The 27,781-nt window shown below is 40.7% G+C and overlaps 1 protein-coding gene and 1 long non-coding RNA gene across 3 annotated transcripts in view; one reads left to right on the forward strand and one right to left on the reverse strand.

Moving 5' to 3' along the window:
- The window catches only part of CAND1 (cullin associated and neddylation dissociated 1), a 29,477-nt gene extending 17,406 nt beyond the window's left edge, over positions 1-12,071 (reverse strand). The window contains exons 1-2 of the mRNA XM_055807480.1: positions 11,791-12,071; positions 7,640-7,783 (exon numbers count right to left, since the gene is read on the reverse strand). Coding sequence (XP_055663455.1) covers positions 7,640-7,783; positions 11,791-11,858 — 212 coding nt within the window. The 5' untranslated portion in view covers positions 11,859-12,071. The remainder of the gene's footprint in view (positions 1-7,639; positions 7,784-11,790) is intronic.
- A 67-nt stretch (positions 12,072-12,138) lies between these two features.
- On the forward strand, positions 12,139-19,867 carry LOC114013474 (uncharacterized). 2 transcript variants are annotated; one of them, XR_003556477.2, is made up of 3 exons: positions 12,157-12,740; positions 13,153-13,361; positions 17,203-19,867. It is a non-coding gene; the product is annotated as an uncharacterized LOC114013474 (long non-coding RNA). The 2 variants fall into 2 exon arrangements; XR_008747706.1 differs by having other exon boundaries at positions 12,139-13,361.
- Positions 19,868-27,781: the final 7,914 nt, after the last annotated feature.

The following is a 27,781-nucleotide window of genomic DNA, read 5'->3' on the forward strand; positions in this document are numbered from 1 at the left end:
CTCACAACACTAAGAAAAAGGTGGGGAGAGAACTTCCCACTTCATACATTTGATTGTACAATGTAATAATGAAGTTGCCAGATCATGGTACAGAGCTAAATCCTAATTAACAAATATCAGTATGCAGTTCTAGTAAACTTAATAAATTCAATACATCATATTGAAATTGTGACAGATTCCTGAAAAGAATCTATCTGGAGGCAAAGTACTTCCTTTCAGACCTTAGTGATTACCATGGGGAAAACAAAATGGTTTTGTCTTACTTAGTAAGATTTTGAAAATTATTCTGAATTAAGAGCAAGTTTCACACTTAAAAAGGCACAGGCATTAAGTCACCTGTACAAAGCTGGGGGGGGCAGAAATCATCCACAGGCAAGCAGAAATTCTGTCCAAGCTAGCAAGATACTAAGCTCTCAGTGAAGACTCTTGTTCTGAAAGCAGATAGTCCAAAATCTAAATTAAGTTATGCCACTCATGCAAAAACTTACTTTACACTTAATGTTTAAATCATTTAATTCCCACACTACTGTATTACAGAAACTCTCAAGTGTCTTAAGATGGAAAAATCACTCGAGTGTTTACAGTGTAAAGGAGAGTTCCTTTCTTAATTTCTATGTATTGAGAGACAAGCACGCAATGCACAAGATGACAAGCAAAATATTTTGTTGTGGTTTTCTTTTCTGGAAGTGGCTCTGGAGATTAAGTCTAACTCTCCAAGAACGCAGCTGGACCCTGGGTTCACTACTAGCTAATAAAACTGTCAGCCAGGCAACTAAGAGGGAACACACAGGTCACAGATCACTATTCAAAAGGAAAGGCTGGAAGCTATGGCATCCAGCATAAAGCCACTGCAGTTAGTTTAGAAGCTTAGTGCTGTATTTGCCAAGAATGACGGTAAGACAATCCCATGTTTACTACCACCTTGCTGGTAATGCTGGGGAAAAAAAAAAAAAAAAGAGAAATTCCTGCGCTGCTTTAGCAGTGGAGGTCTGAGGATGTGTAGCTTAATTCCAAAGTACTGTTAACAAGGAAATGTTATCTCGCATTAATTTTACTCGTTGATCTAAACATGCTTTGTATTATCTCACCATGTTTTAATGTGACTTGGCAACTTGGATCATACTGAATTAACTTCTGAATGTGTAGTCAAACTCGACAATGAATTTGTTCATTTTGAACAAGTCACTTTAGCAATCCTCCCTTCTGTTCAGAGCAATTGTCCTTTTGAGTGTGCATGGGGGAAAAAAAAGAGGAATAGCCTGCTCAAACACAGTTTAGAAGCACCTAGAGGGTAAATCCAAACACACATGTTCCAATTTCCTCTGAAACTCAGTCTTCTCTTCAGTCTCAGACCATCAAGCTTTTCCTTCCTCCTGCTACAAAGGCTCCCAAATACACTTGGAATTCCCCACACCTTTCACTTCCTGCCTTAGAAGTCCTGTCAGTCATTCCAAACCCATCCCTCTCCACCACATAGCTCACACCACAGGACAACTGTAGACCCTCAAAAATCACTGTTCCAGCCAATTTGGTCACCCATTTTTTTCCACTCCTGAAAAAAAAAAAATATGGTGTTCCAACAGCTCAAACTAAATCATTACACACAGCTGTTGGAGGGAGCTAGACTTAAGGACTAGGCTCAGATTCAGAAAACTGCAAGCCAGTAATTCCAGCTGGACTCAAAGGGCTGAGATCTATGACCTTTCACTCTTGGACAGCTAGCAGACATGGCTCTATACAGTAGCACAAAATCAAAATGTATTTTCCACCCTAAAGCCTGCTGTATGTACCCCACTGCTGCTACCCTTCACTCCCACGTCCAAGAACTCACAAAGGCAAGAGCTAATTATCATTTAAAATGCCCAACAGAAGCAAAGGCAGCAAGCAAGAAGTGCAGACAGGAGGTGGCCATGGACAAAGGAGATATATCTATTATATAAAGCAAGCCCTTGCATTCAAGCACTAACTATGACTTAGAACACCACAGTTATCAGAGTAAGGTTCAAAGTTTTGGCATTAATGGTCTGTCACCATGTTAGGCAAACAGGAGCTTCTCTTTCAGTGGCCATGCTCATAATGCCTTACCCCATGAGCTCAGAACAGTTGTAACATTTTCTCCAGTTGCTCAAAAAGCTCACAGCTTTCTCCACAACTTGATTTCATTCTTCAGCCAAGCTTTACCTTCACTGTGTTTCATTGACCCATCACTATTTTCTCTTCAAATACACACCATTGTTGGTCAGCAGCTACTCACAGCATTGTTGCACTCATCTACCCTTGGTGCATAGTAAATTGTTTTGCAAGCAACGCAAATACAAATCACCTAGAACAGAAACAATCACAATTCCAAGGTATGATGACTGTCCACAGTAGTCCAGAGAAATTCCCTGTGCATTTCAAGTCAATGAACCATGGTATACAAAGATGCATGTGCAAAATCTGTTGAAACCATTTCACATTCGTAACGCTGCATGCTCCAACAGAAGTACTGTAAACAGAAGCACTAGAAGCAGGAACAAACACATGTTCAATTATGAAAGCGTATTTATATAAAACTGAGTAGCAGTAGTCTTTCAAAAATATGGCAAGCCTTCAGAGTAGCAATCTGAAAGTTTGCTTTTGATCAGTAGTGAGAGTTTGCTTTCTGGCTGATGAGATTCCAGGTGGCAATGTCATCCCTCCTTTCACTACTAGAAAAGTCACATCTTCTGGGTTTTGCAGTTTTCAGTGACTTGTGCAGCTCTTTCAAAATACATCTTTCACATTCTAGAGATGTCCGGCTGACACCATTGCTTTTACACATTGACAGACCAGAAGCAGACCTTCACCAAAAAACAGTTGTTCCATAAATGAAAACATCTGAAATGATGGTAAGGATTTTTTTTTAAAACCTGAATTATTGTACAATTACTAAATTCTGCTGATTTAAATATGTTTTATTTTTCAAATGTAACCTAAGACTAAATAAAAAAATCACAGCAAAGGCTGGCCAATTAGATCCATCTCAATTAAGTACAGGAAACACTTTATTGCTGGTATTTTAAAGATGACCAAACTGCTGAAATGACAGTCATTCACATGAACACTTGAAATTACAGTTTCTAGAAAGTGTTAAACCAGATTTTACCTGAATTATCATCTTCAGTCCTGTTTATTCAGCCTATTAGTTCAATAAAGCTGACATATCAATTATGAAGTAAATTTTAACAAAAGAGACTGCCTCGAGCTTTTCTGGCCTTTAAAATCAGTAGATAACCCTTACAGACCTTATTTTTCATCTCAGATTACAAACTAAGCTTACCACAAGTTGAAAATAAACTATAACCTCTCATAAAATCAGTTTTGAATACAAAGGTTCTGCATGTAAGCATGTATTTTATATTTTTTAAGACAGTTTCAGTTATTAAGTGCTCTTTGATCTTTTCCCTTTCACTAGCCAGTAATTTGTGTCCAATTTCTCTTAAAGTCGAAAGAAAGTCATTCAGCTGCCTATGGAAAGGAACAGGAACTATAGCACCCTGTGTCTCCTTTAAGTTACACACATTTGAAAAAAAAGAGGCATTCCTAGTGTAGTCCCCTTATGAGGAAGGGGGACATTAACTCACAATAATTATAGTGTCCAACTGGCATGTTTTAAGGCTATCAAATAAGCACATTTACTTACAAGGAAGAGTTAAAATTCACAAATGGGGAAAAAAAATAATTGATTCAAATCACCAGTTTAGTGGGATGTGAAGCACTGTGTTACCACAGCATCCAAAAGGCTTAAAAGCTGCTGAACCGGACTAGCCACACAACAACCAATACCTGCATCATCCTGTTCATACTAGTGACTCACATGCACAGCATCAAGCAGGGCTCCCTGTATTGAACAACTGCCCAGAGAAGTCACACTGATAAACGCAGATAAGCTACATTATCACTTGGGAGGAATTGCTGAAAGTACTTACCTTAATCCCATTTTTCATATACACATATATATATATATGCATGTTTGTTTGGGGTTTTACAGGTTTCAGGAAACATTTCACAATGTGAAACAATGAAAATTTCTAAGTATAGGTTTAAATAGCAGATTATATCAATATGAGAAGCAGTTCATCCTTAAACTGCAACATGGAACATACAAAACAATGTGTACTTTGGGTGAACAGAACATTACCAACATTATCCGTGATGAAGAACAAATACTCCATCAAATGCAATACCTATGCTTACACAAACTATGCTGCTTGTCTAATCCAGGTGCACATAATCTTGGATAGAGCTACAGGCAGTACAACTACTACTGCCGTAAGGTGCACAGGATACCATGCTGGACTACACTAACAGCCTTAACCTAGGAATGTGCTGTAAGAACGCCCAACAGCATTTTCTACATTGGCTGACCTGTAAAACAGCCTATGACTATCAAATGAAGCAAAAAACAACTCCTCCAGAAAAAATATAGACAACAAGAATACATTTAAAATTTTACGTGCTCTTAAGAAAAACAAGCTGGACAACCTGCCGTTACTGACCCAGTTTGCATCTACTGCCTGCAATAACAGAAGCCTGACAAATAAACTCCTTTCCCTTCTGTAGGGTCAAAGCTTACACCAGGTTGACTTTTACTCCAAAGTAAAAGTACTTAGAGTACTAAGGCAGTTTGTTAATTTTAATTTTTATTCAGAAATAACTGCACAATCATCATGCAAGGTAGCTACCCAAACATCCCTGAACTCTAAACCTGACTTCTGCTAACCAAAGAAGGTGTTTTATCCTGTCCAAAACCAGTATAATACAACTGTAAGGATCCAAGAACAAAATCACTCGTGTGCTTTGAAGAGTTAATAAGAAACAAGTTGATCAGCATTTTAACCAACAGAGCCCTTCCTATCCAAACGTGAAAGCGAGCAGTGAATAAGCCAAAACCAGGAACACTGCTTACTTGTTGCTACACTTGCCTAACAATAAATGCTGCTTTAAGGTTGCTCCCAGTTGTTTTTTATCTGCTTGGTTCGGTGACCTAAGAATCAAAACTTGGAAGAGTGATCCTCCCGCAAGAGATTCTTACCCACTCAAGGAATGATCAAGGCCTTTGCCATTCACAGTGCTTCCATTGATCTACCTGTGGAGGATGCTCCCCTAACAAACTGCAAACCTTTCCTCCCTTCCTCAAGAAAAAATCTGTCTCAAATACAGATTCAAAGGTACCTAGGGTTGCCTTAAATCCTTTCTCTACGAGAGGGGGAATCTATACTTAAATGGGTCATCAAGTACCAGTCTGATGAAAGTTCCTGCTGATAGTCTCTGAAGTTCACCAGAGCATCTAAATTAAGAGCGATCTAAACACAGTTCATGCTTTCCTCAGCTGAAAGTGCCAGCAAATCCATAACAGAAATACACAAGTCAAGACCACCACCACAAAATATTTAAAAAACAAGAAGTCAAGAAAAATATGCTGCCTGAATTTAACTTCCCAAAGAAATGGGCTTACATCCAATGTTGTAGTAGATGGAAAACTTCACATCAGCTTCAACTGTCTTAGAAAAACTACACCTTGATAGTGTTCAACCTCTCCCATCCTTCACCCTTGCTACTGTTTCTGCCAATGCTCATCTGACTGCAAGAGAGCTCTAAGACAGAAGAAAACCAAGTCCCCAAACCAGTCTACAACAAAATCAGATAAGCAACAGTGCAAGAAAAGGGACAGGGAAGGCAAGAACAGCAGCGTCTGCTCAGACTAGCTTAAAATTGTCACGGAACAATATGGTGAGTATAAGCTGCCTGAAGAAGTAAAGACTCTTTTAGGGTGGGGTTTTTTGACCTCAAAGATATATCTGCAAATGGTTAGGATGCCAAAAAAAACACTTGATACGCTCAAGAATGTTCACATTCTAGATGAACATTCACAATTTTCAAAGCTTTTCCATCATGTTTCTTGTCCCATTACAATAAGTGTAACACTTATTTAACATTATTTGGATTTCTTGGAATAGACGCCAAACTTTAAATAGATCCTATCATTTTCATTCAATCAAATAATTTTATAACTATGTCAAATTAAACTTTAAAAATGTAAGAATGGTTGATAAGAACAGGATACATGCACATGTGCACATACACAGCCAGCCACCTAATTTCTCATTCTCTTCCCTTTGCAATCTTTTTTAATGCTTTAATAAACATTACTTTAGGTCCAAAATTCTAACATTGCTGTTAAAGTCCTGATGTATAAGTTTTGTTTGTGTGCATGAATCTAAACTCCACCATGACTTTAGGATGTAGAGTACTGCATGTATGGTACAACATAACTTTTCCATAAAAAGCTATTTCACACAAAGACAATTCTAAGCCTGAGCAAAGTTTCATAATGATCTACTCTCCTGAGTACGAGCAATCTGTTTCAAAGCCATAGAACTTAAGCTGTACCACAAGGAACTCTGACATTTCAGAATTTTAAATTAAAGAGAAACACGGCATTTTGTATTGTTTAAAATAAGATGGGGGGCAGGAGGAGACTTTTTAACAACACTGGAACGCTGGTGATCGTAGTGAAAAAGTAGTCATAATTATATTACTATACTGCCAATATTACACTTTGGCTTGAAACTTGCTATTCCTACACTAGTTTCTCTGTGCAAGGTTTTGGTTACCATCACTTAAAATATTTCAGAAGCTGAAGCAAGCACTGCTTCTAAGTACATAAACAGATGTACACACAGGCTTTAATTTCTGCTTTGCTAGTCTGATAGGGCAAAATGTAAAGACTTAACAAGCTGAAACAGACTAACTCAGCTAGCCACAATGCGAAACTCCTCTTCAAAGCTGTCCCAAGCTGCTGTGTAGCAATTTTACTTCAGTCCATGCTTCATGGAATATAAGGAGCACAGACTGAGTATTTAAAAAAAAAGACTGAGCTCACGAACAAGAAACATTTTCAGGGACACTAAAAGCTTCTTAACAGAGGCCTACCTTAAAAAGCACATAAAGTCAGAACAACCAAGAACAAAAAGTCATAATAAACGTAGCACCTCTCCAAAGAGTGCTCTGGAAAGGCCACACCACATGTGAAGTGAGGCAAGGAAGAGGGGGTACTGAAGCAACAAAAATCTCTGAGATGCAAGTAACTGTACCTTGACCCCATAAAAAAAGCAAGTAAAACCATTAACATATTATTCTGAATGTTAGTGAAGAGATAAGTTCCGTATTTGATAACCAAGACTGTGTATTTACTGGTTTACGTTTTTATCTCTGCTTGAAAACTACTACAAAACTATAATTCTTCCCCTGCACATCATCTACCTTCTCAGAGTCAAATATCAATGTGGCAAGTATCAATAAATTGTAGTATTTTTAAATCTATTTAACATTCAACAACTGTCACCAAAGAACTAGCATGTCACTCATACACTTTCAGCAAGGACTGCATGTGCTATTTGCAAGCTGAAAATGCCAAATGTTAATCCCCAGTGTCAACAAATTATAGTTCTGTAAGAAACTGCAACTAAGCGGGTAACCTACAAGTATGAGGGCTCCTTTGTAGCAGCAGTTTCACAATTATTTTGGGCAGCAGTGGTCCTTTAAGTTTTTCAAAAGTGCTTTATGTTGTTCAGTCATTAAACAATTCTTTACACCACAGAACAACAATACTTACCATTTGACAGCTAAGTTTTGCACCTCACCATTTTTATCTTCCAATAATTTCAGAATCATCTTCACCACCTTTCTTTCACTGTCATCATCCAGCTTGATAGAATCTTTCTGTAGTTCTGTCATCAAGTCATTAGTAGCCATAAACCTGACAAAAGATAGTCAGACAATTATTGCTAAAAGGATACAGGTTATTCACAGTGTTCACGATTCAAGATTCTCAATTTCCACCATCTATTATCAAATAAATCACATTTAACATTGGATTAGTTACCTGTTTTGTGATGCAAGTAGCATTTATTTCAGTTATAGAATAAAAAGGAGAAAACTTGTATTTAAACATGACAATAACTTTTAGTTTGGTCATCATCCTTCCCTGATGAGAACAAGTACATATTTTACTCCCATTGTTTACATTATATGCCAAATGATCTTCACAAAGAAAAACTGACACTTTCATGGATTTTAGGTAGTATTTACATTAGCTATGTTGATGTTGTAAAAAACAGGTGCTTTTTTTTTTTAAGTTTGTTAAAAAAAAATCTCTGAGTTTATTTTAAAACAACTTTTAAACAACAAGAAAAATACACATTTTTCAAACATTCTCCCATAAAATTTGCAAAAGCCAAACATTAATGAAGGGAGAAATGAAAGTGAAGCTAAGTTTTATGTGTTACTCCTTTACTTGCCCTATAGAGACTAGTTTGTTTTTAGTCCAGATAACAGCCAATCACATTTATGCAGCTTCAATCCAGGGTGCCACATTAAAAGCCAAGATTAATTCTTGAGAGATCAAGGAAATAAAATCATCTTTCGTATCAATTACTATACTACTCAGTAACAGTCGTATCCACCAATACAAGAACATACTGAGAAATTACTTTCCAAAAATACTGCTTTTATGCCTTTTGTTTTTCCTTCTGAAATCTGTTTTCCAATCTGTTCTTTTGCAAGTGCTCTCTCTTGTCAGAGGAAGTAATACAGATGTATTACTCAATTGCAAATCCAAAGGGCTTTGGTACCAATCTCAACCCCTATTCAAAGCCCCAGACAAAAATGGTTTGTAATTAAACAGTTAAGGTTGACATCTAGACTTCAGGCACATCAGCCTCAAGCAGACATCACTTGAGCTCAAGTCATACTCAGAAGGGTATCTGTACAGCCTGACATGGAACATATTTTTTTATTGATGTGAAAGAAAAGACTCTGCATGATCTTAATAAGCATCACAAATGCCAGATGCCTGCCCTCACATAATGGACCTCAACTTGTCCTCCCTTTTAATACAGTAATTCCAGTCTAATAGTCTCAAGGTATTTCAAAGATAAGACCTCATTCATTTTTCATACATTCCAACAGTCCCACTGAAGCAAGTCTGTAATCTGACAGGAACCAGATGTGTGCACAAACAGATGATGAATGTGAATGGCATCACCTTTTAAGCACAGCAGGGAAAAAGCTACTTAGTAAGTAAGGTTAATGGACAAAGAGGATGCGAGTAAGGATATACACAAAGTCACACAGTACTGTAACATTCAAAAACTCTCCCCATGTTACTGCTGTATTTATCTTCTTTTCTTGAACCTTAACAGCCTCCTCTCACTTCCTTGTTCAGTAGCTCTCATTTCCTAGCCTTACGAGTTCACATGCACACATCACCTACTTGTGACAAGTTCCTAAACTAAGCAGAGCTTGCACATCCTCAGTGCATCAGTGGCTTCTGCACTACAACCGAGTAGTCCTCCTGGCAGGCTCCTCCATCAAAAAAAAACCCCACCAACGCAAACCCCACAATGGTGTGGGGACACCTGGCAACTTTAGTTTTAAGTAGCTGGTATTTAGAAACATAGGTTTGAGTAGTTTAGATGGGACCTTTAGTCACAACTGCTTCCTCCTCAAGCGCATCAGACTTTACCTGGTGCAAAGCAGCAGCATGTCAGGCAGCTCCCCATACCTTGTACTCCAAAAGTAGTCATTTGCCTCCTCCAAGTGAGTATGCTACTTCTCCCACAGGCACACAGCAAACTGCCACTTTACATTACTGCCCATTTTAGAACTTAAGATCAAATTTCTGGACAATAAATACCACAAACATTTGCACTGGACAAGTTAGCTTACCCAAACCCCCAAAAATTAAATTCTACAGTAGAGTAGTTACTTGAACTGTGGTTTAAACTCAGCTCCCTGATACACCAACAAGTTATCTGCACTGTCCCTCTTCAAATACAGATGATCTAGTAATGAATGCACTTAAAATTACTAGTACTAAATATTATTTTATCCATTATGCATGATACATGACACACAAAGCTTCATGAAATGTGTTATTGCATAACAGCCAGTTTGTAAAGGTCTATCATCGCTCATTTTTATGGTTTGCAATGTCAGATTTTAAATGTATGCTAAGAAATAAAAATTAATATTTGAGAATTCCAAAGTTGTTCAAAGCTCCTAGAACAGGTAATTTCTAAAGTGTGCTCTCCTAAAGCGACTACAAAACAAGTTTTAACTACATACAGCTGTAAGAAAGAAGTGCTTGCTACAACTGCATTTGACAGGTGTGACCCACCCCTTTTATGCAGAAAATGTAAAACTCATTAAAATCAGTATTTGGTCGCAAATCCATCAGATTTTTTTGTAAGTCATCCTCCCTATAAGCACAAAATGGAAAGCTCACTTAATCACAGAAACAAATTAGCATGATAAAAGTAAAAAAAAAATCTTAACTAACATTCAGAGGAAAAAACGTTTGAATTTATTTTTAGTACAATTTAGATCAATCAGGAAGTTGCGGACTGTCTCTTTACACTAATCAGTATTTTTTTGTACTTCCAAAATTTCTAGACAAAACTTTCTAGGTAATACCATGCTGCTAAAATCTGAAAGAAATTGACATAAACCCTACAGATTTAGCACATGTCCAGTGCTAAAACAGTCTGTCAAAAGCAAACAAGACTATTCAAAATCCAACTCTATGGTTAGGTATCTAATCATCACCCCTATTTCTGTTTAGATTTTAATATCAAACAAGAGACTTGTTTGGATGTCAACATGTTCTTTAACTATAAACTATGCACTGCCATGCTGCAGCAAAGCAACAAAACCCAGATGTATTTTAGCATTTTTCCTGCCTGTATTCACATACCCTCTTTGACAAAAAAAAGGCTTCAAATGTGAGTATCTGGTTGCACACAATACAAAGAAATTTAATTATTTTTAACCTAATGCTTTGCTAGAAGTACTGTGTCAAGGTATTATCTCTGCTGATTTTTAATAGCTTACTTCTACCATTTCATTTTCTGATACTCACAAGTTTGCATTTTATCTGTTATTAATTTATTACGAAGCAAGCAAATGATCCAATAAAAAGTAGTGCTCGTGACAGATGCTAAGCTCAAAGTTTCGTACACCAGTCCTGTCCCCGTAACACTTAACCGGACTTCTCTCTCTGGATGCACAGACTTTTCGAGGCAGTACCGAATTATGTGACAAACACAAAACCCCTGTCTCCAGGAGGCAGCATCCAGGAGGCTGTGAGCTCAGGATGTTCAAGCCCGCGGGGCCCTCGCCGCCCCCATCTGCAGGATCACAAGATCCGTGTTTGTTTCAGGTTGGGAAGGGACCCGGGGAGGTCATCTCACACAACCTCCGCTGCTCAAAGCGCGGTCAGACACAGCAGGTTGCGCAGGGCTTCGTCCCTTCGGCTTTCGAGCATCTGGGAGAACAGAAATCCAAAGGCCGACCTCCCCCCTCGCCTGTCCTCTGGCGGGCCGGCAAGCCTGCCGTCCGCCCAGCCCCTGCCGGCTGCCCGGGATTGCTGCCCACGCCGCGTGAAGGCCGCGGCTTCTCGGGCACCGCCGCGCCTCGTCCTTCACGGGCAGCGAGAAGGGGCGCTCCCCTCCCGGGAACTTTCTTCCCGGGCTCGCAGCAGATGGGCGCCCACCCCGCAGGGGCGGCCCGCGGAGGGAGCCCTCGCCCACCCCGAGAGCCGCCGGGCCCCGCAGGCCTCCCCACCGCCGGGCACCTGCCGCCGCCCTCAGCACGGCGGCGCCAGGCCGGGGAACGGCGCGAAGGCGGACGTGGGGGCAGGGCCGCACGGGGCCGGCGGGCGCGGCGCGGCGGCGGCGGGCGCGGGGGGGCGGCGGCGGCTCCCACCTGAAGTCCTTGTCGCTGGATGTCATCTTCTCCAGCAGGTTGGAGATGTGGTACGAGGCGCTCGCCATGTTGACGGACGCGGCCGGGGGGGGAGGGAGAGGAGGAGAGAAGGAGGAGGCGGCGTCTTCCCGGCCTCGCCGGCTCCACTTCGCCTGCTGCTGGGGAGGGCGCTCGGCGGGGCGAACCGGAGCCGGGGGGAGGGGGCGGCGGGGGTCGAGGGCGGCGCGGCGTGGGGGAGGGCGGGCGGGCGCTCCGCCGCCTCCTGCGGCTGCGACTGACACGGCGGGAGGGGCGAGGAGGCGGGCGGCCGCTCGCGCTCGGCGCCGTGTCAAAGGTCGAGGGGGCCCCCTCGCGCTGTTAGCGGCCCTGATTGGCCCGCTGAGCTGGCGGGAGGTGCCCGCGGCCGTGTGACGCCAGCGCGTACGTGGCGCAGAGCGTGCGCGGGAAGTTTAGGCCGCCGTTGCAGAGCGGCAGGAGGGGAGGGGGCGACGGCCCGAGAGGATGGCAGGGCTGGCGGGGACTACGCTTCCCAGCGTGCATTGCGGCCGCGCCGCACGCGGGGCTATGGGCGGTGCCCGCCGGGACCTGTAGTTTAGGGGCTCGGCGGGGCCTCGCCGCGCGTTGCCCGCCGGGACGTGGAGCCTCGTTGCGGCGCCGGGCTGGGGCGTGGGGCAGTGGCGCGCGGCGCGCCTGCCCTCGGGAAGGAGGCGGCTGGAACGCGGCTGTAAATAAACTTCTCCACCAGCCTGGGTGCTCTCCGCATCACAAGGGTTCCCCAGCACTCTTGAGTGCCTGCATGGGGCACCGGGTGGGGGCTCTGTACTGTGGCCAGTGTAAACCCACGACATAGAGGCTGCAGCCGCAGTTCCAGGCCTTCCTGGGTGTGTGCAACAGCGCCCGTCGTAGCTGTGCACGCTGTGAAAAATGGCTGATGGAAGCCGAAAGTGATGGTGTGAAAATTAGTTTTCTTGGTAAATAAAGGCAGGCTTGCATCGGTTGTGGTTTGCCGAAAGCAGCTTGGAAGTGTGAGTGCTTTCAGAGGTCTTGGAAGCCAACGGATGCCTTTTGGAGAGTATTTTTTTTTGTGTACCTCATGATAGTTCATGTCAATTTCATTACTTTTCTGGGCCTAACCCAGGGTCTGTGTATGTGAGTAGATGATACACAGCAGTAGGAGAACTGAGGAATTATTTCCATGTGTTACATGTTCCTTAAGTTTCATGTTAAAATACAAGAATGTTAAATATTCTTAATCCTTCTCAGTTACATGTGTGTACAGCAAAACTCCTGAGGAAATACTTTTTGATCCCTTTATGTATGTTAAAAAAAAAAATATTTAAAGTAGGTTTTTACTACACACAGCTTGCAGGCAGCCTTGCACAGCAGCTGATGGAAAGCGTGTGCTCAGTTGGCAGAGAGAAATTGTGTGTCACCACCATGGCCTGTCACCCAGCCACAGCGTACAACCAGCTATTGTGGAAGATACTCATGCTGTTAATTGTCTGGCAGCTGTGTTGCAAGAGGGAGCTTCATATGTGCTGGTCGCATTCCCCAGAGCAGCTTGGTGTAAGGTGAGCGCTGCACAGCAAAATGATGGACAGGGTAAGAACAAGGTGGGCAGCATGGTGTTGGATTGGTGGCATTATGATGGGGCATGATGTAGGGATGGAGTAAGGAAGATGGGAGTAGTTGGGAGGGGAGGGAGCGTCCTGAGGAGAAATGAGGGAATGTCAGTATGGGTAGAAGAATTGCGGTAAGGGGAAGCACTCACAAGGAGAGTTGACCCAATGCTGCTTGATTTTCAAATAGGCCATTCACTGCTTTGATTTGGGAGTACTTAATTTAGAGGTTACCTATAGAGAGGGGAATTCATTTCTTCATTTTGATTGAACACTTGTTTTGGACGTTCAAGGAAGCCAGCTGGAACAATACAGATGAAGATAGACTCAGTCTTGGTTGTGACAGCTGAAAATGGTTTATGACATCTGAATTGTGATGATACTATACCACATACAGGAAAATTGTGTAGCTCCCCTTTGAAGTACCGAGATATAAAAAGTTAAGTACAAATGTTTGACATTTGGCACATTGATTCATATTTTTCCATGTGAATGTTAGCGCTATTCTGAATTATTTTGGTGACCATGACTTTTGAGCATCTTACAGTTCCCACGAACAATTTGTTTCTGAGATGTCAGTGTCACATTATCAGCTCTCACATACTGTGGGAAAAGACCGTTCTAACCTGGTCTTCATTTACATTTATGACTTTGGTACTACGTGGGGGTTGGGTGGTTATGGGGTGGTGAGAGAACTTCTGTTCCAAAAATATTCTGCCCACATGGTTACCATGATGCATTCTACTGGGTAAGCATGTTAGACCAACCACGCAATAGAAGATTCTCTATGGTAGGCAAGGTTGATTGCTGTTGTGGAGTAAAGCATTTCCAGTGGCCCCTGTAAGCAGATCCACTCACTTCAGTGAGCGCCACATTTTAACTTTAAATCCTTACTGTTTCCGGTTAGACCCTAAACCAAGCTGTTTCCTGCTTTGGGAATCCTACATACCTTTGCTTATAGTGAGAGAGTATATGAGAGAAAAAACCACACCAGAACAATTAACAGTTCTGCTTTCATGTGCTATACAGACTTGAACACTTTTAAAATTATTTTAAAATCATTTAACATCATACTTCCCATGCTGGTTTCTATACCTCAGCCAGCTTAACCTGCTACTGCTTAAACCTGATTTCCTATTACTAGCAGAAACACAGGCCATCATGGAGGAAGCCAAAGTATTTTTATTGCTCAAGTGCATTTATTACAACTGAGATTTAGCTATAGTAGATGCAATGTTCCAGAGGAAGTTAGACACAGAGAGAGGCTAATTGAGAAGAGATTTTTTTCCAGCTGATAGCAAACAACTTCACAGATGGAGTGGTACTCCTGATCTGTTCCCTGTAGACACACATATTGGATGCTCTTGGTTCGTTCACAAAGATAGCTGAAAGCTTAATTAAATGCTGGAACCTGAAAGGATTTATCTTGCTTTACACTTGCAAATATATTCCCCAAATGCTAAAGATGAGAGAAGAGCAGAGTTAGTTTAGAGATGCATTCACAGTACTAGAATTTGAACCCTCACTAATCTGCCCTTTCACTTCATATGGGAGTTGTGAGCCCACTGATCAGCAGAGGACATCAGCAATGTGCTGCTGCATCTTCATCTGTCGGCGTGGAGAGAGCTATACCACACAGCTTTATTCAGCTTAAAGGGAATCCTTTAGGATGACAAGTTTAAAGCTGGTTATCATTTTTTTACAGCTGGTTTTGGGGAAATAAAAGGAAAATTGTTTCTCTAAGTCAAAAGCTGGGCACCACTGCAAGCAGATATTTGAGCCAGAGAACACTACAGTTGTGGGTTTATCAGTTAGATATGTGACTGACTTTGTACCTCAGAACTTCGAATTTTTAAAAAGATACCTGGAAAGAAAGTTTTTACAACTTTATTGGCTGATGATATTAAACCACAGATGGTGTCAAAGAAGTGATGTAGGTTTAAATATGAAAGAAACAAAAAGGAAAGACATGGCAATCTTTAACTTAAAGCAAACATATTGAAAAAGCAACATAGCCTACACTAGAACAGTCATGGGTAAATGTATAAAATTTTATGTTCCAAGATTAGTTAACTGTAGAACTAAACACTTGGCTTTGGAATCTTAATCATAACAATGCTGTCTTTAGGGTGGGGTTTTTTCCCACCTTTTTCTCTCGTTTCCTTATTTTAAAAGTTAGATGACATTCCATAGCAAGTAATAGCAATTTCCAAAGCAGGGCACATTTTGAACTAAAGAAATCATCGGCTGCCTTTCACCTCATAAACCAAAGTTTTAGTTAAATTTTTCTTTCTTCCAAAAGCTGAAAATTTGTTCACATGCAAGTTAAGTAAGAGTCCCAAAATCTTTCCAAAAGCAGTTGTTGCTACTCTGCTAATTCTCACTTAAGACTTTCATTTCTGGACAATAGAAGATACTGTTGGTCTCATTTAGGATAAATTTCTGCACACTTACCAAGAAGAATAAATATCTACGACTGTGAACTGCCTGGCTTTTCCTTCCTAACCCAGATAATCCACTTCTGTAAAGCAAAGCAAAGCTTTGGGCGTTTGGGTGTCTGATTCCATCAGTTTTAGAAAGAGAAAGATCAGGAAAAGTGCTGAAAATAATACATGCATCTGGTTAAGTAATGGACTGAAGCAACTATCAAACAGGCTGAAATTGCCTCTCTAAAAGAACACCACTCCAATAGCATCCTCATCATAAGATTACGTTTCAGGGAACATAATATCTTGAAGAAAAAAATGTAAGTCTAATAAGAAAAAAAAAAAACCCCAAACACAAAAATGCTGAAAGTTACCTCTTCTCTGGCTGCTAAACACCACACAGCTTTTCGCAGCGTCTAATGGTCAAAACTTTTCAAATACATACCACAACCACCCAAAGATAAAAAATAAAATGAATCTTTCAAATGAAATCTGATTTGAAATATGAGCTGGAAATTTAGATTCAAAGATTTTTATCATTGTATTATTTTCATTCCAAATAAACTTGGTTTACAGAACAAAAGATTTTTTTCCTCCTTAATACCTCTTCTGAAAATCAGTCCAGGTTGTTTTTCTTTTCGCTTGACAATTTACATTTTCATTCCTTATCACAACTCTAAATTTTTAATTCCTTCTGAGCCAATTATGTTTCCCTTTATGTAAGCACACCCAGCTTTCTTCATATGATGATCTCAGCAGTGCTTGTACTAGAGATGTTTGTCTCCAGTAAACTTAAAAGTGCTTGTTTATTTGAAACTTCTGATACTGAACAATAGTCTGTGTTTCAGAAGTTGTAAAAATACAGATTATTTTAAGTGTTTGGACTATTTAGGCTTATTAGAGATAGAGGTAGCTCTGGATTTTGTTTGTTCTGGATTCCACATTTCAGGAAAGCCTTGACCATACCGATATTTTAGATATTTCCATGTTAGTACATTGGGTAATTACAACATGAGTCAGTGTTTGTCAAAGCATCCATAAGGGCTAATCTGTTTAAATTCATAACATTTTAAGGCACTGCTGTTTCTGTGTTGATTCTTGCTTAAGGGTGCTTCATTTCAGGTCATTAGAATGTGCTATTTCCTTCCCTCATTCATAAGACTGTCAATAACAGCAAAGATAAATAAACACAAATACAATTATTCTTCCGTGAATCAAGGTGAACAGAGAGGGCTAAAACTAAATTGGAATCAATGAGTCTATGAAATAGAGAGTAACTTTGCAGAGTCTGATTTCTTGGAGCAAAACTGGCTCATCCATGTGATCATCCATGATAAAGTGACTTGGTGACTCTCTTCCTGGAGCAGATGATGACTGTTGCCAGCCTACCATTACTTGAACAACGAACGTAGTCCACTGCCTGTCAAGATGTGTCTCTGTTGGCTGCTACAAACTGACTCCTATTTTGATCTTTTTCATACTCTGTGGACGTTTGACTGAAGGGCTGTCTTACTCTCTAACTTGCATGCTGGAGCTGAACGGCCCTTAATATACGATGTATTCTTTTCTTTTGAATTTCCTATTTAAGAAATAAATTAATAGTAATGACTCAATACATGCTGTCACCCGCATTCTCACAGCAGAGGAATCTAAAAACATCCCCTGACTGCCATGTGCTCTGCAGGAGAGACTTCTCCAGACATCCTTATGTGCAGTTCTTAGACCTGACATGTAATGCCTGTACCATTCAGGTCCTCCTGAGCAGGAACACACACTTGCCAGTCTTTATTAGGAGCTCTTCTGGGACTGAGCAGCTCTGCGTTCGATCAGCTCAAAAGTTCTATGATTGTTATTTTTTTTCTAGCGAACTGAAGTATATTTAACACATAAGAAGCGGTTACTATCCACAAAATCTTGTCAAGAGGAATACTAAGTTCAAGTACTGATTAGAGCCTGTCTGTGTAGTTTCCCCTTGTTATTTTTGTGAAGAGAACAAGGGCATAGCATGGTAACAGACTGGAAAACTGTAAGATTGCTTTTGCTGTGAGCACCAACAGAACTGCCACTTCTCCCTTCAAAATCTTTGAGTACTTTGAATTTAAACCTTCTAAAAGATGGAAGTCAAGGTCCAACCCCTAGAACATAAGAATCTGCTAATGTGTGAGAAAGCTACATACCTCCTTGTCCTCATTAGAGTTTTACCCAAACTTGGTTAACTCACCCTGGATCATTTGTGCCACAACCATTTCCACTTTACCCCACAGGCAGGGCTGCTGAAGGGGCTGGGGTCTCCAGGGTCTTTCTGTTTTCTGGCTGTCCTGCACACATGTGGTGGTACCACAGAAGAGACAATGACCAGTCCCTTCAGCTCTGCACCGAAGGGCTTTGTTAATGTCAACAACCATTTGAACAGGAACAAGAATTAATTTTAATTGCCAATATTCTTACTGTAAACTATTGAACCTTGGGGCCTAGTGTCTTTCAACGCCATTTTGCTCTTTGATATAATTCATTAACTACCTGTTTGAGTGCTAAAATTAGTTAACACAGAGTCCTAAGTGTGAGCGTTGTTTAAATACATATTACTAGGCTATTCATATCATTCTAGGATTAGTAGCCATGTATGGTAATAGCAGAGTGTAGTCTAAGTTTAGATGTATGAGACAGCATATGTCTGAACTTGTCAGAGCCACTATTAGCATTTTTAAATCCCCTGGGTATGTACAATTTCTCTTCTCTTCATAATGAATATGTATAAAATTGAGTAGGACTGCCAAGTATTGGTGGCTCATTTCTGGATTTATGTATATGAATGGCAAATACAAAACAAAGTATCAAAAGAAGCAAGAATACCAGCCAAGAATCTCATATATCTCATGTGCATTATTCAGGCAGGAAGAGGCTCTTAAAAGAAAACATCTGCAATTAGTTATAATACTTTTGAAATCATTACATGTCAGTAAAAAAACCACAACATATATTGAAAAGAATATGTTTAAATTTCAAAACAATCTTAAGAAATGCCACTGTTGTTTCGTTATCTCTCGGGGGGTTAATGATGCCAGTAACTCTCACTGAGAGAACTGGCATTTTTTAATAACTTCTATCACAAAAGTCAACCCACGCTGCTACAGTCTGATATGAAGGAATATCATTTCCAAAACAAAAATAGTTCTCCAAAACTTCTGAATTTTTTCATGCATTGAAATGTTGAGTTGTATTACTTACATTAGAAATGACATCTGCCTGTCACAGTCAAGGTGACCTATATGATTTATAATTTTTTTATCACTTTTGTGGTACTGCTAGTTTAAGGGTATAATTTTGTCTCTGTATTCAGCTATAATGGTACCAGATCAGGGCTTTGTTCTGTTATCTTCTTGTAGAGGCCAAAATTAGTAATTTTTATAAGATTTTTGCATTACTAGCCTCTGCTTCAGAGAGCCTAGAACAAATACATTGTAGAAGCAATGTTGTTGGGAAGGATGAGTTACAGAGAAAGAATTGTGTGCTCACGTATCGCAAGGTAAAGATGATTTTGTCTCTCAACGAGTTGTAAGAATGTCTTCCAAGTCCATTCCTACTGTGTTTCTGGAGGCAGTGCTTTCTTTAGCAATAGAATGAAGTAAGCTTGTTTCTTTGTTTTCTTGTACCTGATGTTGTCATTTAAACCAGCACGTGCTCCGTGAAAAAGCTGATCTGATGACATTTTGCAGTCACTTTGTCCAGCTGTGAATAGTGGCAGTGTCTGCAGCTGCATGGGCATGGGTGGAAGGAAGATGCAGTTTTGCAGCCTTATCCTCCATCAGGAGGTCATCAGTGTGCTTGCTGCCCAGACAGAACCACTGTGAGAGCGGGAACTCAACTCTCCCTCAAAACCTGTGTTGCCAAGCGGCAGAGAAACAGATGAAGCAGCACCTACTGTAATCAGCCACCACTGTGCGTGCCCAGTTTGTTGTCCCTTTGAGATACACGATGTTATCCCTTCCACATTTGCCATTGTGAATAAACCACAGAGGCTCATTGCTCTCAGATCCCTTCCTTGTGTTGCTTCTGTTCGTTGATCTCTCGTCCACTCTGCTTTTCTGTGTGATGTTAACAAGGTCATTCTGGAAACCCAACACAGGCCAAGAACAGCATGAGATTTGTATTATGTTAAATTTACACAGCATCGGCAGCTGAGGCTGAATTTTCATTATCCCTTAGCAGTGTATAGTCTGAGGCATCTAGCTGAGAAGCAGTGATACTATCCTGAATAGTTTGTACATGCTTCAAGGTCAGCTTGTAAATATAGCTATTTTATTGCAAGGGAAATAAACCGTTTTAGTCAACATTCAGGACCAGGACATTACTGGAAGGGCAAGAATACCTGTGGGACGTTTGTTGGGGTTTTTTTATTCAGAACACTTTGTCCACAAACTGATGCAAAGAGTTTTTGTTTCAAGAAGCCAACTCCAAAATCACATTTCCTTGAGGTGACTTGTCCAGTAGTGCAGTAGTGCAGTACCTGCAGGGCAGTTAAAGGAGGTTGGTAGTGGCCCATGATATTTCAGACTTCTGGGAGAACAGTGAATTGTGGAACATGGTTGGGTTGTGTGAGCCGTCTTGGTTGATTCAAGGCTGGCTTAAATACAGCAAAGCACTTACACACATTGCTTAAATTTAAACCAATCAGAGTATTCTTATGGCTTCATGTTCAGCATGTGCTTCTGTACTTCACTGGAGAGAGATGTTACTGTGTATTGCAGGTATATAAAGCAGGAGGAAAATCTGTATTGCTGTTTGTTGCATAAGGTCGGAGGCTCAGATGTTTCTTTAATTAGTGTATTTATTTCACATGCTTCAGAGATCAGGGAAAAAAATTTTTCAGTTTCTCCAGTGAGGGTCCAGTTCATCAAAGTTCTTAGCTCAAGTTAGCACTATACAACTTAAATGCCATTTCCAGCATTGGACAGGACAAAACGCTAACTGACACATCTGCAAAAACAAATGAAGCCTGGGATGGTGAATACATTTCCAGAACTGTGGGAACTGATCGAATGTGACATTAAATCCATTTGGCTCTTTTTTATTAGCAGCCACTTGGATGTCCAGGCAGGTAATTCAGAGCAAGTGTGTTCCTTTGAGTGATTCAAAAAAACTGGAATGAAAATCCATTTTCAAATCAATTGATAAACACTGACCAAAGGGGCAAATATTATGCTAAGCCATGTTCTAATCTGGGGGTGGGGGACAGAAAAAAAATACCTATATATATATCTTTCAAGGTAAAGCACTGGGATGTGTATGATCCACTGTTGTTAAGATGGAAGGAAAAAGAGCTGCATGTCACAATTACTCCTTCATTTCCTACCAAGTAAAACATCTCCTGTAAAATTGCTCTGTTTGTAGCTTCTGTCTTGAGATAACTTTTGCACCTGCTGCTCCAAGATTAAATTACTTCTGTTGAAAAGAAACTGCCACTTTGGGTCACACATGTTATTAAATGACATTTTTGTTTATTTGTGCAGCTAGGGCTACCAAATTAGGTATTCTTTCTCTTAATTTTGAGCTTTACTATGATTTTCATTGTAAAACAATTTCTCTACAATAATATCTGTATTATTAATACTTTAGTCATATAAGTAATTCTGTATTCATCCAAAAACCACTTAGTTACCCCAAGAAGTTATGCATTCTCACTGTTAAATACTTCATTCTTTCACTGTCATCTCTGGTAAGTATTTTACTCCCTGCCACCCTCACCCTTCTAATGGCATTGTTGTTAAAGTAATCTTAATGTCAGTCACCAGTTCAGCATCCTTCTCGATGTGTGCAGAATATAGCATAAGAGCAATAAGAAACTAAGAACAGTAGCTACTTCTGAAAAATCAGGTTTACACGTGGATGAGTTCCCCAACATATGTCTTTTAGAATATTTGCAGAAAGCTTATAATGTGGGTACTTTTAATGTAAAATAATTTTCCTCTAAAAAAGTTATTTGAGATATAGTTCTTTAACTTTGTATGGGTCTTATTCTAGAATAATTATTTTACGGACATAAGCTCAATAATATTCAACATTTGTGAACTACAGAATTATCTACAGTCACAGTATTTTAATATGAAAAAGCTGACTAATCAGAGCTCTTGACAAAAAGGCAAAGGAGTAATGGCTGAATATACGCTACAGCGTTTAACAAACTGAAATGAATCACTCAATCCCTCAGAGTTGCCTCCTTAGTGATACTTTCTGTTTTGACAAGATCATTTACTTAAGCTGTCTCTCTTACAACACATACAGTTAGTGGCATCTGGAGTCAAGTAAGCCCCAGCTTTTCATCCTTTTTCCATCAGGGAGTAAAATTTCTAAACAGAATCAGGTGATGATTCAAAATGGAAGCTAGTAATTTGATTTTATATGTTGTTAGACCTCACAGTCTTAGTACACATTTGGTTACTTCCACATGAAATGCACCGAACTTGCTATCTGTCTCATGCGTATTTGTTTTGTGTACCAATAGTTCTCATGAAAATCTAATGCAAGAGGTTTAAAATGTATTTGCCATAACTCATATGTCTCATCTGAAGAGCCATCATAATTTATGCTCAATATAAATGCCTAAAGAATAAGACTGTTCTTCTAGGAATGGGAGCAGAATAAGGCTTCAGCAAAAAAATATTTTGTGGTTGTGTCATCAAATGGTATAAGATTTTCCAGGGTATTTCCAGTGATTAGAGAATGCTAAACAAAGTGCAAAAAGAATGAATGTTGTCCTGAGTGCTGAATGATACCAAGAACTAATGCAGCAATCAGCCCTTATTGTTCCAAAGAGTCATTTTTTACAGTAGGAGAAAAATGTAGCAATCATAACCTATAATACAAAGATAGAAGATGCAGTAAGAGTGATACTGCATTCAAGTTCATATCTAATTTTTCACTAAATATCAACAAGTTCAACAACATCTGAAATCAGATTTTTATAGGCAGGTATTGTATCAGCTGTCAGTACTTTTTCATTACTTGCCATCAATGAATATTTTCAAGGAGCAGATGTAGTCTTTAACTTAGCTATGCTCAACTGATGCATCAAGACACACTTAGAAAGGGAATGCTGGAAGATTATTTAATAAGCAGTGATTTAAACATGGGGAAGAGTTAAAAGAAATAATAAAACCAGTGTGCACTGAATTAAAAACAGGAAATAGTTTCTTTTTGCTAGTAGAGCTACATAAAAATAAAGCCTCAAAGCAATGGATGTGTTTCATGTCCAATTGATGGTGACAGAATTAAGGTTCCCAATATGTAAGGTTGAGTCAAACTGTGTGCCAGTTGTGTTTTTTCTCTTGCCCATAAAAAAAATCTTGTGATTCCAATAATGAAAACAATTTCACTCAAATGCTGCAGCTTAATTCTTATCCCTTCAAACCAAACCCCAGGAGCTGATGGCACAGAAGATACGGGAATTATATATCACATCAGTGCAGAACGATCTAATTTGCTCTGATGCACAAGTCCTGAAGAAATATGCTGCTAAGGCGATCCAATCAGCCAAGGTTTATTCTTTTCCTGTTCTAGTTTAGAAAGCAAAAAAATTATCTGAAAACTAAAGCTATGCCTTCCAGAGAGTTACCTTATCACAAAATCAGTCACAAATGGAATGCAGAAATCTTTGAGGGAAAATAGACATCGAATCCATCGTGGTAGCATTATCTTCATTTTAGAACTTCAGTAATGATATTTCAGAGGAATTCACAATGAACCCACAAAAAGGGAAACATCTGTAAGTTTCACTTTGATTTCATACATGAGTTACAACAACAGCTCCCAGACTGAGACCGTCCCCTCTAATGGTAGTAAGCAAACCTATGCCTAAAGAACTATGTCAAAAAAATCTTGCTAACATAAGTAGAGTGTACCAGAATGTCTTCAGAGTTCATTTGGCCAAATGCAAAAGTACTAAAGTGTGATGTCTCTTTCTGCTACTAGTAATGCAACCAAGTATGACGATCCAGAAGGCTCAGTGTGCTCACGATTGGGCATGGCCTCTTTTGCATCTAGGGTAGCAATTTAAATCCAAAATAAGTGAATACAACAGTGATTGGATTCTGTTGCCACATCTGCTCTCGGTGAATTGGTCTCTGAGTTCCTGGTAAACAGCTATTATATCACATGCAAAATGTCTCACAATAATTGTCACCCTCCTAATCCACAGAGAAATAAATAATACAGACTGGAGCAGGCAGGAGGAAAAAAATTCTCACTGGTTCTGTAGGTTTTTCCCCTTTGGGCAACAGATTTACCTTGAGGAATTGGGCCAGGAGTAGCAAAAGAAAGCCCATAACCCTTCCCACCTACAGCTTTTAGTACTAGCCTTATGCTTAACCAAACTTGGTAAATCATGTTTCAATTATTCTTCATGGACATTAGAAAGGCATTTTCAGGTCTACATAGAACCACTAAATGACAGGTAAAAAAACAGCAACTGAGGAAATTAAAGCAAGAAATAATTATTTTTTCCACTGAAGAAAATATATTTCATGTTTGCATTTTACTCATTCTCTCTCAGTAATAATTTAGTCTTGTGCAACAGGTCATTAACCTGCTTAACAACCCTAAATCTAGATGGTTTCCCTTTAGAGAAATATAGTGAAAATACCAAATCTTCCTTCCACTTCATTTTCTTTGATAGCTTGGGGGAATACATGAACAGGATTTTTCTCTCACAGTGGCAAACAGTAGTTTAGCTATTAACTACACAAGATCTAGATTTGGGATCCTTACTGTGTCTGTGTACAGTCTTATTATCTGCCGAGTCTGGCTGTATTCTGATCAATATTGTGTAATGACTATGACCACAGGTGGGACGTTTCAAGGATATTTCAACTTCCATTGCCATTTGACAGTAGGGAGAAAGTGTCACTGAGAAGTTACTTGACCATCTTGATCTTTTTTTCCTAATCAGAAACCCAAGGAAAATCCTTGATTGGATAATTCAGTTTCTTCATCCCTGTCTCCCATGCAGCATAAATCATGTGGTTGTTTAGGAGGCAGATCATGTAAAGAAAGTGAAAGCTAGAGCTATTCCTAAAAGCCAAGTGACGGTTCAAAACTCCTCCTAGGTTTCTGTTCTCTCTCATTTCAATTGGTGCTTCATTAGAAGTTACTATTCTTAAGATATGTTAAGATTTTCTACGTTTCCCTTGATGTGTTCAGTCCTGTTCTCACCTGTGTCAATGTTCTTTTCAAATTCATTACCTGGAGGCAGAGGCCAAAACATTACTAGCTGTACAACTGTTTCTGCTTAAGTATTATAAAAACCCATCTCTCTGCCAGAGATGTTCACTGACAGATATGTCAGCCAATATGGTGTTCCAGGATTAATTAAAGAGTTTGTCTGCCAGACATTCTTTAAGTCTGCTTTTCCCCATTTTATTTTTACTTTTTGGCATGTAATAGTATTTCCATACTTATTAAATCCTCACTGATAATTACATGCAAAAGAGCAATTAGCAACAGACAATTTAGTGGCAAAGTTGTTATCATTGGAACTGTTTACCATTCAGAGCCGCCTGAAAGTGACGGCAACCTGTTTCCAGCCCGTTGTACTTCTCGGCTGTGAAAGTGACGGGGCCCTATAAATCAATGCAAAACAGCACCAAATGAAGCTTCATTTCAGTGATATTGTTCCAGTGGAGCTTCCAGCTGAGGTGGTCTCTGTTTCTCCAGCCTGTCTTTCTGTTAAACATGAAATCATACCTGTACGTTAGACAGTTACCTAAATGGCATGCATATTAAGTGTTTCCCCAAATCAAAACCTAATTTCACCGCTTATTGCTGTGTGTTGAGTGACCTGTCCACATGCTGCCTCCTGTTCTTACTAGAAAATAGCCCAAGTGCCATGAGTTAGCATAAATTATATTTGTTACTCAGAGAAACCCAGTGGTGACTGGGATCTCTGGAGGTTTTAGAAACTTTAATTATCTGTCTGCAGGAACATAGTTTATATTTTCCAAAAATAATATTGCTATTTCAAGCACAGTCACTAGGCCAGCAGATGCAGAACCCTCATCAATCAGTTCATATCTGAAAGAAGGAAAAGATTTGATGATTAATATAAAGAACTCATCCTGAATGAGAAATTCAGGGCAAGTATTTGAATACCTCTCTGATCATGGACTCAGCAGGAACCACAATGTCTCACATTTTTGACAGCCTTTTGGGCTTGAAATGTTTCAAGTCCGTTTATGTATGGGCAAGAATATGCATAGGCACTACCAGTTTTATGCAAATAATTGTTAACGTCCACTGCCTCTTCTGATACGCATCACAGGAAAGATTTGAAAATGGTGCTGGACAACCAAAAAGAAGGAGAATGCCTGGAAAAGAGAAGACAACCCCCAGGCTTTGAGGCTTGATTTGTTTCTGGTATTTGGATACTTAGTCTGTTGCTTTTTTGCCTTGTTTACATTGCAGTTATGCAAGATCACTTCTCCCGTGTAAACCTTGCTATCAATTGTCACTTTTTACTGTCAGCCACCCCACTAAAAAACTGCTTAGAAAACAGTACATTTATGAACGAAATCTAGTAATCTCAAGGAAATTTGGTACCAGTTTGTACAGTAACACTAGGAAAGAAAAGACTGAGGTAAGGACCCAAGTTCATAGATCCCTTTAAGATGGCCAGGTAGCAGAATGTACTCATGACAGTTTTAATGCCCTTGCTCCTCTAAAAAGCCACTGTGGTGAGCTGGCCCTGGCTGGGCGCCAGGTGCCCAGGAAAGCTGCTCTGTCACTCCCCTCCTCAGCTGGACAGGGGAGAGAAAGTATAATGAAAAGCTCATGAGTTGGGATAAGGAAAGGGAGAGATCACTCACCAGTTACCATCACGGGAAAAACAGATCCAACTTGGGGAAATTTATTTAATTTATCACCAGCCAAAATCAGAGTAGGGTAATGAAAAATTAAAAAAGCAAGCACTTAAAAACACCTCCCCCCACCCCTCCCTTCTCCCCAGGCTCAACTTCAGTCCCCATCTCTCTCCCCGCTCCCCTCCCCGCAGCGGTGCAGAGGACGGGCAGTGGGGGCTGCGGTCGGTCCATCCCACGCTGTCTCTGCTGCTCCTTCCTCCGCAGGGGGAGGCTCCTCACACTCTGCCCCTGCCCCAGCCTGGGCTCCCTCCCACGGGGCGCAGCCCTTCAGGCACAGGCTGCTCCAGCCTGGGTCCCCCGCGGGGTCACCAGCCCGGCCAGCAAACCTGCCCCAGCCGGGGCTCCTCTGCCCACGGGGCCACAGGTCCTGCCAGGAGCCGGCTCCAGCCTGGGCTTCCCACGGGTCACAGCCCCCTCTGGGCATCCACCTGCTCCGGCGTGGGGTCCTCCAGGGGCTGCACATGGGGATCTCCTCCATCGTGGAGCTCCATGTGCTCAGGGGCACAGCCTGCCCCACCATGGGCTTCACCATGGGCTGCAGGGGAACCTCTGCTCCAGCGCCTGGAGCCTCTCCTTCCCCTCCTTCTGCACTGACTTGGGTGCCTGCAGAGCTGTTGCTTTCACATATTCTCACTCCTGTCTTTGGCTGCAGTTGCCCTTGCAAAGGTTTTTTTCCCCCCCTTCTCAAATACATGATCCCAGAGGCGCTACCACTGTCCCTGATGAGCTCAGCTTTGGCCAGTGGCGGGTCCATCTGGCAGCCGGCTGGCATGGGCTGTATTGGACATGGGGGAAGCTTCTGGCAGCTTCTCACAGAAGGCACCTCTGTAGCCCCCCACTACCAAAACCTTGCCACACAAACCCAATATAGCCATGTAGATCTTGACTGTCTATGCCAACCTGAAGACTGGCAGTGGCATTGTGCCCGTTCAGGTACTGCTTTAAGGCTCATGCAAGTCTGCTATCTACTGATTAATATTTCCTTTCTGTGTGCCTGCTATGTCTTTCCAACTAAGTATTGACCTAATCAAAACTC

This window comes from Falco peregrinus, chromosome 6 (genome assembly GCF_023634155.1).
Source record: "Falco peregrinus isolate bFalPer1 chromosome 6, bFalPer1.pri, whole genome shotgun sequence".
Classification (NCBI taxonomy): Eukaryota; Metazoa; Chordata; class Aves; order Falconiformes; family Falconidae; genus Falco; species Falco peregrinus.